The 12,346-nt window shown below is 36.2% G+C and overlaps 1 protein-coding gene across 8 annotated transcripts in view; it reads right to left on the bottom strand.

Annotated features, from left to right (window-relative positions):
* Ttc6 (tetratricopeptide repeat domain 6) overlaps positions 1-12,346 on the bottom strand; it is a 132,930-nt gene that overhangs the window by 25,659 nt on the left and 94,925 nt on the right. For 6 of the 8 annotated variants that reach the window (XM_010632654.2, XM_033765145.1, XM_033765147.1 and 3 more), the window contains 4 exons: positions 6,363-6,497; positions 5,040-5,189; positions 4,092-4,232; positions 2,783-2,896 (listed from right to left, as the gene is read on the bottom strand). In XM_010632654.2, the coding sequence (XP_010630956.1) occupies positions 2,783-2,896; positions 4,092-4,232; positions 5,040-5,189; positions 6,363-6,497 (540 nt within the window). Of the gene's footprint in view, positions 1-2,782; positions 2,897-4,091; positions 4,233-4,491; positions 4,540-5,039; positions 5,190-6,362; positions 6,498-12,346 lie in introns of all 8 variants that reach the window. The other 2 variants (XM_033765146.1, XM_033765144.1) reach the window with 2 other exon arrangements.

Genomic DNA, 12,346 nt, shown 5'->3' with positions numbered 1-12,346 from the left:
TGGTAGCTGAAAATGGCAAATAAATAATGTTTTACTTTTTTACTTATCTTCCTTTCTCTGGTGTTTCCTGACTTGGCCCCCAAGTGACTAAAAGTACTGCATTGTGCAGTTGAAGATATCATATGTATACTATGTCAATAATTATCAGTGAACATTGCCAGCGCTGTACCAAAGATTCGTAATACCTTTTTTTTTTTAAAAATCTAGACTGTTGGCCCCAAATTGTCTGACCTTTCCTTTCACAGAATCACAGTATATAAAACGTGTAGGGTATCTTAGATTTCAGTAAGCAGATGAAAATATGATATAAGAAAAAACTAATGCTAGGAAGTGAGATTTCATGAAGGTCAACTGGAGGGGTGGCCAGAGGTTTTTTAAGACAATGAGTGGCCTTTCCTGGATTTATATCTTCCTCTGCTATTACTTACTTCTCAGTTTGGGGAAAGTTATTTAACCATAAACTTCATTTGCCTCATCTGTAAAAGTGGCATGATACAGTTTGTAATAGCTAACATTTGGAAACAACCCAATTGCCCATCAACTGGAGACTAGATAAAGAAGATATGTTTTTTCTATAAATGGAGTACTACTCAGCCATAAAGAATGAGAAACTAGAGACATTTAAAGATAATGGATACACATTGAGGCCATACCCTTAAGTGAAATGAATAGAACATACATGAGTAAATACCAAATAGTTTCTCTGGTGTGAAAAACTAAAAGTGTAAATAAGGTTCAAATTATATAATTGATAATGTGAAATAGGAAGAAAGGGGCTAAAGGAATAAGGGGAGTAGGAAGGGTAGGGAAAATGAAATAAGGAAAAAGAAAAAAATATGAGAAAATGAAAAATGGAAACAAAGTCTTTGTAAATAGGGAAGGGAGGAGGGGGTGAAGGGAGGGCAGGGCAATGGGGAAAAAGTAAGAACCAAGATACATCATGTAAAGGTGTAAGATCCCAATGATGAATGTAACTGTACTGTATACCTAAAAAGTATCAATAAAATTAATTTTTAAAAACTGGCATGCTAAACATTCAACATATTTAGAATCCATTAGAAATATTTTGAGTGTCTGTTGCTAAATCTCTTGGTCCAGTGCTTGCCACACAATTCTCTCTAAATAAGCGGTAACTGTTAATGCTTTTTATTGATACAGAACTGTGGAATCAGAATTCACCTTTCCTTAGTTTTTTAGGATATGATATCTGGGAGAACATTTAAGAGTATTTTATTTTTAAAAGATACTGATTTTTCTCAGCCTAATGATGACAAGAACGCTGAGAGACAGGCGAAGAAGGCGAAAAGGAAGGTGGCCGTGCTGTAAATGGCATCCGTCCCACACACTGGAGGCCCATGGTTTTACAAAGCTGCCGAAATACTGCTAACTCAGAAGCAAACGCCATCACAGGGCTCTAACTCCCTGTGTGACTTGGAAGAGTCTGCTGGCCTCTCCTTTCTCGCACTTCCTTGTCTGTAAAATGAGCAGGTTAAATGTTGGGGGTGGGGGGTCCTAGCAGCTCTAAAATCATCAATATGCTGTTACTCCAATTTGGTCTCACTTTATTCAGGCAGTTTTGACTTTTCTTTACTAACAGGGAATTGGCTCTTTTATATATCTAAGATGACAAAAATGTGACAGTTCCTTCCCCACCCAGACACTGTTTTGAGCTTCAGGGTTAGTTTCCTGGCAGGCATGGGATTGTCAACAATACCTGCTGTGCAGGTCACTGAAAAAATGATCTTTTAATTAGCTCACTGAATCTTAACAGCCCCCCTGTTAGAAAAATTAGTTATTCATTTGTTAACATCTGGGGGGGAAATGCCAATACTCCGGCTACCAGGAATTTTTCATCCTTTAGTTTCTCAACTTTTTCCCTATGAAGCTTATAAATGTCTACATTTCTAAATTTTTTAACAGATGTAACAAAATTTCACAGAAAGTGAAGGGTGTACCTAAGTGGAACAATGGGAATGGTGAGGGACTTTTTTAAAGGAATGCTTTATTTACTGTGGAAGGGGCAGAAATGAGGAGAGGGAGAACACAGGATAACAGAAAAAGAAAAACAAGAAAAGCAAACAGAACACTAAGCCTGCAGACCAGGAGATCTGCAGAGAGGAATCCTCACTGCAAAACGACCACAATAACAAGGGCTGAGAAAACTGGAGTTTTCATGTAGAAAGTATACATGGTAGTTTGCACAAGCAGGCAACAGATGACAATCAATGGAGAATGTTCAATGCAGCCATTAGTCTTTCAAAACACATGAGGGAATCCTGGCAAGGTACCCAAAGGTGGACTCCTGACTTCCTATAGCAAGTAGAAAACCTCCACGAATAGCTCTAACTAATGTAGACATTGTAGTGATCATCACTGTCAGATTGTGCAGGAAGCATATCATTTACTCAACTAATACTTACTTGATGTATTTTAACTTATATGCACCTTTCAATACATATTTAAGCACTATAAAATTAATTTTTTTGTTTGCCTAATTATAGAAATTATATGAGAAAATGTGGTGAATACTAAATGTTACTTGAAGTGCTTCTTTGGTTTCTCAAGTTTTATATGTATGCATTTCCATAAAGAATTACTTTTTTAAAAAATTATAGCAGAAGTAAAAAGAAAATACCTTATAGGTACTTTGAAAGCATTTACAAATGCTTTAACATGGTGTTTACTAAATGTTGTTTACGGATTGCTTTTTGAATTAAAAAAGCCACTGGATGCATGTTGTTCCTTAAGTATTTTAACTTGTTTATTAAAACAATCATCTCACCATTTGAAGTTCCCTTATCTTGGTGTAACATAATGCTCTGTTATAAAATGCTGCATAACTGGTTTTGTCCATGTTGACAGCTATAGTTAAATCTCTAATAGCTAGCTTGTAATTCTATAACGAAAAAGATAATTGAGAAAGGTAAATCATAATGGACTGAAATTTAATTGTACAATAAAATATTGATTCTACAGAGCTTCAGCATACTCATTTGACCATTGTGTGTATCATCTATGCATTTAAGATAATGCATTAAGTTAATCTTTCAGGGCTACAATTTCCTGGTAAGAATTCTTGGTTTCTTTCACCTACAACTAAAATCCAAGATATCAACAACTCTAGTAAATTACTTCATCGCCAGCGTTGTTATATAGCATGGAGAAAATTATACTGACTGGTAGAAGGGAATCAGCCCATATTAATCCAGAGCTCGCTTCCGTCTGTCACTCATATCATATAATCGTCATGTTTTCTACCCATATTCTCTTTTGCTTCCTCTCTGATTATTCTGATACCGTATATCATCTTTTCTATAGATAGTAATTTTCATGGAATTAACACATAATACAAGGTCTTACCTTTGCTTTAAGGAGTTATTTGCAAAAATGTTTCATATGAAATAGCTACAAAGAAAAGTCAAAAATGAAAAAAAGAGAGAAACAAAGTATTCCATGCAGCATCAGATACCAGCGGTACTGATCACAGCCTTTAACCCAGTAACCTCCTTTTAGGAACCAGTCATAAGCTGTAACAATGATTTGTTCTCAGTCATGTATTACTGTACTGCATTACTTAAAATGGAGAAATTTTTAAAGATTTAGAATACCCCAAACTTCCAACAATCGAGTGATTAAAATAAATTATTATGGAATATTATGCTATCATAAAAATGGTATCTTCAAAGATTAAGTATAAAAAGCAAGGCACAGCACAAACATATAACCCGGGCCATATAGTATCAGGAAAAACACTTTTAATTAAATTTAAATATTCTAAAATGCCCTCAATTATAATTTGATGGCAAAATAATAATCCCTTCTATATTTTCCAAATTGTCTACAATGGAATGGGTATCAGCGTTTGTTTTATAAAAAGTTATTTAAAATGCAAATATCAAAAATCACTCTTCTCTATTTTTATAAAAGCTCACAAGTTTAAATCCTTTTTGATACATTGTGGAAAAGTATTCTGTGTAGACAGCTTCATACTACAGTGACTCTCCTATCATAGAAAAAAAGTGAGTCCCTTCTTAGAATCCAGAGACTCCGCAAGTGTAGGAGATTGGTAGAGCAGGCAGGACGTGGCCTACCTTGCTGTAGTATTTCAGAACTCCTCTGTACAGATAGGCACGCACACTCTGAGGGTAAATTTTGATGGCCTCATTACAATTCAAAATTGCTTTTGAGTATCTGCCTTTTAAACCATAGAAGGCCACTCTGCTTAAATATGCCTTTTCAGAAAAAGAGAAGTGAAACAGACATTTTAGTAACACCATCAATTCTATATAATTTATGGAACTTTGAACAAATCTATGCAATCCCAAAATAATCTTTCCCCCACTCTCTTTTATTAAGGGAATTTAAAGTACACAGAATGACTGAAACAATAGCATAACATTCATATACCTACTACTTGGATTCCATAGTCATTAACGTTTTGCCTGTTGTATTTGTTTTATCTATTTTTTTTCCTGAACTATTGGAAAATACCTTGTAAACATCATAATTCTTCACTCTACTGGCTCCAGTGTACACTTTCTGCAAAGAAAGGCCTTGCTTTATGCAACCACATTGGTATTATATAAGATTTATATAATTTCCTAAAATTATCCAAAATTTAGTCGACACAAATTTCATAGAATTTTAAAATCAGGATCAAGTCAGACTTTACTTATTGAAGCTTATGTTGTGCCTATCTATAGTCTATTACAAGTCAGAAATCAATGTGATGGCAAAACGAGACAAATAAAATTAATAAAAGCAAAAAAGTATTAATAGCTAAATTCATATATTAGCAATATTTACATACAATCACAATTCACAAAGCACTTTTATGAACATAATGTTCCTGTTGGAAATACCACCTTTAGTTTGAGGAGCAATACAGGTATCTGCATTATAATACAGTTAATTGAAAAGTAGTAGCAATTGTTAGTGGCAGTTGTTGTCACTAGCGAATAGCAGTAGCATAAAAAGATTTAATAATTTTACCAAAATTAACACACTTTGAATCACTGATAGCATTTAAATGAAAATACCTGGTAATGTTTTGGATTGAGAGCAATTGCACGATTAAAATCCAGAATCGAGTTATCCCTCTGGAGTTTCACTTTACAGAGCCCTCGTTGATAGAAGCCTTCTGCAAAATCAGGATTTGCCTTCACAGCTTTTGTAAAACAATCAAAAGCCTAGAAAAGTGTGTTATTAAAGCACATCACTTAAAGACAGAACATACTATTTTTAAAGGTTAATAAATTACAATTATGTAACTATTATTGGAAAGTTTCACTCTAGTTTTGATCATTTTTAAATGCATTCTCTTAATGAACCTCATGTGACAAAGAAAAATAATATTTAGGAACAAGCGAGGGTAATTATTATGATTAAAGGCTCCCTTATTTCCAGACTAAATCTATAGAATTCAAGTTACTAGATTAAAATGCTCTTGGGGTATAATTTTAATCATTATTCTTTAAGTTTCATTTCTTAAAAGCAATCCTGATCAGGGACATTTATTTTTTCCTGATAATTCAAAAACCGTAGCAGATACATAGTCATAAAATTTCAGAGCAATAGAACTCCAAAATTTTTCCCAAGATTATACAATCAAAGCTGAGTTTTCTCTAGTTGTCTCAAATGACTAAAAGCATGGAAAAGATTGTAATTAATGAGATAGTTACTTGAATTTCTCAGTGGACAAGTAATCAAGGCAATTCTTTCTCTAAGTTATGAAAATCCAATTTTAAGACACTGTCTCCTTTATAACATAAAGAGTGCAGTGTGTGTATGTGTAATATATAAAACCAGCCATTGGATAATATCAATTATTCTACATATTTATGATATCCGTGACAATGCTGAAGTGTGTAAAATAGTCAAAGACTGGATAAATGCATAATTGAATCAACGCATTTTCAATGAATCTTAAAAACCAATTTCAATCTGACTTGCATTGTGCAAGCACCAGGAAGAGCAGTCAGAGTGTTCTAATCATTTCCCATTTTTTTCTACAAAACATCAGCCACTCAATTTAAACTGTTTGCCATTTAATAATTACATTGATGTGATAAAATTATTTTGATATAACAATTTTCTACAGTTAGATTTGTTTATGTGGGAAGCACATATTAGTCTTTAGAATACTGCCGATAAACTATAATCAAATAAAACTAAAATCAAATGGAATTTATTAAATGAAATAACTCAGTAATTTCAGGTGCAGGCTGACTATACTAAGTCACACTTGAAAAGCAGCTTCAGCTGCCTTGGACTCTACGGGTACCCTGCAGAAATAAAACTGAAAGCAAGCAATCAGTTTCTAAAAATTACTAAAAACCCATGCTTCTTAATACTTATAATACCATTTGTAAGTTGCCTTCCTCCATGTAACAAAGACCCAAGTTATGCAGACAGTCTACTGAAATAGCTACAGCATTTGGTCCTTTGTCGGAATGTGAAAAGACTTCTAAGGCCTTCTTAAACATACTCACAGCTTCCTATAATGATTTAAAAGAAAAAGGAGGGAGAAAGAGAGGGGATAATTTTTTTTCCTAATATTTATTTAACATGACAGCTTTAAACGTTAGACACAGCAGTTGTACTCTCAGTTCACACAAGTGCACACGGATCTGGAAAGGTCACGGATCTTGTCTGTACACCACACGAAGAGGACTCGGTTCCACAGTGTGATCTCAGCAAGCCCCACCCAGGTGCCTCGTCCAGAAACTGGACTTAACCAGGCTCACATACTTACACTTGTGGAGCTATCAGACCTAAATTCGAAAGGCTATTATCTTACACTCTTAAGTCAAATTTCAATTTACAGATTAATTTATTACCAATTTCCTAGTAGTTTTCCTGAATGGAATATTGGAAAGCTACTAGATAGCAGGAAAAATATCGATGATGTCTGGTGTATTTTAATCAACCATTATTTTGTCCCAAGTACTCTTAATGCTGTTCTGCTGGTACCAAAAAAATACACTACCACCTAGACTCACCTATTTAAATAGTAAAATAGTTGGAACTAAATAAAAAAAATTCAATTTTCTAAATGGAAATGTCATTTAATAGCTAATGAATCATCATATATATGTTTACCAAAATATACATGCTTGTTACTTTTTACCCCATTGACTTTCTGATGAAACCATGAGCTTTAACTGGGGTGAAGTAAGAAGAAATCATTCAAAATTATACCAAGTGTGAGATATTTGGCTAATAATTAAAATGCTTTATGCAGAAAAGATATGGTATTATTAGGAAATGAGTTGAGAGATTAGCAAATGCAAATATATTCTTTTATGAGCATGATACACAGTGTATTCATCATTGTTATTCTCTATTTTTAAGAAAATTATTTTTTCATTACATTAAAAATAAAATACAGTAAGGTAAAAATTTAAAAATTGTTTAAAGTGTCTCTACTACTTTCCTTTAGCACTCACTCAATATGTTTTTTGTTTGTTTGCTTGTTTGTTTTGTACCAGGGATTGAACTCAGGTCCTTGCTCTTGCGAGGCAGGCAATGGAACCACTGAGCTAAATCTCTGACCCCTCACTTAATATGTTTACAACCATCTTGCCGCCCATCCTTCTGTCCTCACTCTCTGTACATGACTTTGCCATTGAAAACTAGATTGATTAGCCTCCTTCTCGGTTTCTTTTCTACTTTTCAATGTGTCAATTCTTCATCCATTTTCACATTTTCTGTTATTTTTGTGGGGGTTTTGGTTTTCTTCATTAAGTTTATTAGTACTTTTTAGGTATACAGTAAAGGTACATTCATCACTGGGAGCTTTACATGGTACCTTTACATGGTGTATCTTGGTTATTTTTCCTCATTCCACTGCCCTACCTTCACCCCCTTCCACCTTTTCCTCTTTGCAAAGACTGTTTCTGTTTGTTCCTTTTCTCACATTTTTGAATTTCCTTCTTTATTCTCCTTTTCAGAGCTCACTCCTTGATGCCAACTTGTCTTCCCCATCTGATCAAAATTTATTTCCTTCCTCTTTTGGACTTCTACCTTTTCTCTGTCTCAAGTCCATAAAGATCTGAGTCTATTCCAGCCTTCCATCCTATTTAAACTAAAATGAATCCATCCTCATTTTCTCCTGCTTCTTCCATCACTTTCCTCCTTTGCTACTCTACAAAGTCTTCTCAGAGATCTGGAGGATGGTGCCATGATTGCTATGGATAAAAACCTGGAAGGGGGAGAAATAGACAGATGATGGATAGATGGATGGATGGATGTACGGACAGACGGACAGATAGACAGATATGAAGAGAGAGAGAGGTTGGAAGAAGGTCAAGGATGATGCCATGCTTCCAACTACAGAAACAGGAGTTGAGACAAGGGGAGGAAAAACAAATGTAAAGAAGTATTTCTGAAAGGTTCAAGAAATCAGCAGCTTCAATCATGGAGGAAATGAGCAATGAAATACTCAGTGAAAAATGACCCTGAATTTGCAATGAAGAAGACATCAATGAAAACAACAAGAGCATTTTATTTCAAACCAGGGTATAATTATTTTGTATGATTATTTTGTATTTTGCAAATCTAATTACCATAAATGTGGCAGATTAAAGTAACACACATCTATTTATCTCAGTTTCCACAGGTCGGGTGTTGAGGAATGGCTCAGCTTTATCCTCTTCCCTAACCCACAAAGCTGTACTTTTGATGTCAGTTGAGATGCATTCTCCTCTGGAAACTTGAATGGACAGTAAAAGCTTCTTTCATTGCCCAGCTTCATTTATATTGTTGGCAAATGTCATTTCCTTGAGACTTTCATAAGGTAGTGCTCATTTCCCAGGACCAAGAGCATCAGCTTTTTGATAGCTGTTGGCTACCGCAGTTTCCTACCACATGACCTCCACATGACACAGTCACAGCGTGCAGTTTCCTCCTTCTAGGCCAGCCCAATGATCTCTCTCTCTCCAGTCTGCTAAGAGAAAGTCTTATACAATGCAGCATAATCAAAGTAGTGGCCTCTCATTAACTTTGCCATATTATACTGGTTAGAAGCAGTATATTCAAGGGGAAGGAAATTATACAGGATGTGATTCACTTGAAGGTAACTTTAGGGTATGCCTGCTACAGTCCTGGATCTAAATGGCTCCACATTATACAAAATACATTCCTCCATTCCAAGGTCTCCAAAATTCTCATCTCCTTACTTCATCAGCCCAAAGTCCAAAATATCATCATTCAAATCAGGTCCAAATATGGATGAGTCCTTTGAGTAAATCTGCTACATACCAACCAGTCCTGGAGCATAATTCCTCTCTCATCTAAGGACCTGTAAAATTGAAGACACAATTCATCTCTCCTCCACAAAACCAAATTACAGTGGAAGGAGAGGCACAAGATTATATCCAGAGAGATTTTTGATTCAAAAAATGACGAAAAGGGGAATTAACATGTGTTATGTGCACTTACCAACTTCACACAAGGAATGTAAAACATTATGTACTGCAGACATATACTAATAAACTAAAAGACAAAGGGTGTGAAGGCATAAAAGACATTCCTAGTCCATAGCATCTCTGAAATTGATTTGAGCAAATATCCAGTCTCTTGAGTAGGTTTCAAGGCATGTGAATAGTTCTTTGTGGCTCCTAGTCCTATCCCCTGGGTTCTTGCTCTTTGGGGAGGGGGGCGGGCCTTGCTCTTGCCCTCTGGGTCACACTTATTTTTACATAAAATGTCAAACATGTTTGCAGCTCAGTTGTTCTGTTCATCTCTTTCCTGCCAGTATAATTTGGGGGGCTGACAGCCTTCCCTTTTGAACTTTGTCTCTTTTATTCCAAACTGGTTTTCTGAACAAATCATTTCTTATGAACTTTGGAGACCTCTCATGTATTTCACAGGCATTAATTTCTCTATTAAACAAAAGTCACGACTTCTTTGCAAGAAAATTCCTCCTCTGCTTTGGCCCCTTGTTATGCCTCAGGACAACTTTCAGCAGTCCTCTGGTTTGGGTAAGATCTGTAAATCATATCCTTAATCTCTCAAAAGGGAGCAGTGTGACTGAATACTCAAGTTTAGGATCTTTCTGAGATTTTAGCAAAAGGATGTTCACTTGAAACTTTTCCTTTTCCTCTAGAGCATGTTTTCTTATAGTGTATATGTCCAGTCTGGCCTCAAATTCTCAATAATCCTCCTGCCTCAGCCCCCGGAGTGCTGGGATTATAGGCGTACTCCACCACACCCAGTAATAGTGGGTATTTTAATTTCATCATCCTTTGCCATCTAGGAGAGAGGCTGAATATGATCCTCACCAGTCGTGGGTTGCTTTTGTTTAGAAGCTCTTATTTCTCTCCTCTCATACTTCAGCCTGGCAGTGCTATCAACCCTTAGCTTGGAAACTATATTAACTATAGATCCAAGATCCTAGATTATTAGTTCTGCTTTCTACGTAACTGCAGGAGACATTTTTGCTATACTTTCTACCACTATGTTAAGAAAAATCTGTCTTCTTTTAGTTTCTGATATGTTCCCAATTCGCTTCTGAGTTCTCAGTGGCAGCATCATTAAAGGCCAGATATTTACTAAAGGCCTGTCTGAGGTGATTTATGCTTTCTCATCACACCCTTTAAAAATCTTCAACATCTCCCCCGCTGCTAGGTTTCAGAGCTGCTCCCATATTTTTTGGTATTTATTAGGGTGCCAGTCTACTTCCTGGTACTAAAATCTGTATGTTCCCTATGACTGGTGGGAAAACCCCACAAATTCTGTGCTTTGAAACAACACACATTTATCATTGCACAGCCTCCATGGTCAGGAGTCTGTACAGTGGAGGACCCAGAGTCCTCTGCTTTGCGTCCCACAGGCCACAGTCAGGGTGCTAACAAATGGCAGCATCCTCATCTGGAAACTCTAGTAAGGATGTGTCTTCTTCAGATCATTCACAATGTTGGAAGAAGATTTCATTTCCTTGTGGCTGCAAGACAGACGGCACAGGCTTCTTACCAATCATTGGCTAGAGGTTCCCTGAAGTTCCACAGGCCACAGTATTTCCCTGCCATGAGACCCTCTTCACAGCCAGCTCACACTATGGCTCTTTGATCTTTCAAGACCAGTTTCTCTCTCTCTCTCTCTCTCTCTCTCTCTCTCTCTCTCTCTCTCTCTGCTAAGCATGATCATAGGCACAACATCCCATCACCTTTGTCACATTCTACTGGGGAGAAGAAAGTCACAGCTCCATCCACACCTAAGGTCATACAAGGACATAGCTTGCCGGGGTCACTTTGTGATGTGTCTAGCACAAGATGATAGAAGCTAAATTGTAGCCATTGGTAGAATGAACAGCAAATAAGGAAGTGAAGACAATGAATATAGAAAATTTCCAAGATTTGGCCATCCAGAGATAGAGAAAAAGCTGACAATTGGATAGGCACAGAAGCAAAAACAAAGTATATTTTAGCTCAAGATAAAATTTCTTTATGGTTAGATGTTTACTGAATAAAACCTATAAAGAAGCCTAAAACTGACAGAAGAAAAAATAGGAACAATAATGGTTAATGTTTATTAAATGCTTACCAGGTGCCAGCTATTAATGCTTGAGTAGTTACTTGACATTGCTCATCTAATCTTCACAAAAACTTTAAGGAAAAGCAAAATTAGGGAACTCAAGGACTGGCCCAAGCTCACTAATGGTGCATCGCGGAGCTGGACCTGGACCCATGAAGACTGCACTCAGAGCCCATACTCTTATCCAAGGACTTAGATTCTGAAACCCTGAATGAGATGAAATTTCAAATAATATAATGTCAGGGAAATAAAATGATACCATGTGAGCATTCAGCCCTCCGTCTGTCTAATGCACTTCGGAGCTTAATAGAGAACATCTACTCATTATTTATCCCCCATACTAACTTTGCATTATTGAGGAGACATAAAAAAAATCCAGAAGCAACCAACAGATCCTGAGTATGGATATGAAGTCTACCTATCACTAAGTAGATTCTTTTATGTCTCCTAAAAGACAATCCAAATCTTCTATCCTGTGAAAAACTGCAACTTTTATGGGAGAAGGTTTTACAACAACAGTAACAGGAAGCATCTTAACAAATCGTACTTCGCACAAACCATTACTCAGAATTTCCTAATGCAAAGCAATGCATATGAACAATAAGCAACTCAAAGTTTCAACAGCTAGCACTGCTGAATCAATGTGACTGACTGTATATTTCTAAAGAAATTTCCTACACACACACAAACACACACCTCAAAACCTGAGGCTGGGGCCGGGGATTTAGCTCAACGGTTAGGTGGCCTGCATAGCAAGTGCAAGGACCCAAGTTCAATCCCCGGTACCAAAAAAAAAAAAAAAAAAAAAAAA

The sequence above is a fragment of the Fukomys damarensis genome, unplaced genomic scaffold (assembly GCF_012274545.1).
Source record: "Fukomys damarensis isolate Sample0158 unplaced genomic scaffold, DMR_v1.0_HiC HiC_scaffold_17, whole genome shotgun sequence".
Classification (NCBI taxonomy): Eukaryota; Metazoa; Chordata; class Mammalia; order Rodentia; family Bathyergidae; genus Fukomys; species Fukomys damarensis.
Note: the sequence above shows the minus strand (reverse complement) of the source record. Positions and strands in the feature narration are given on the sequence as shown.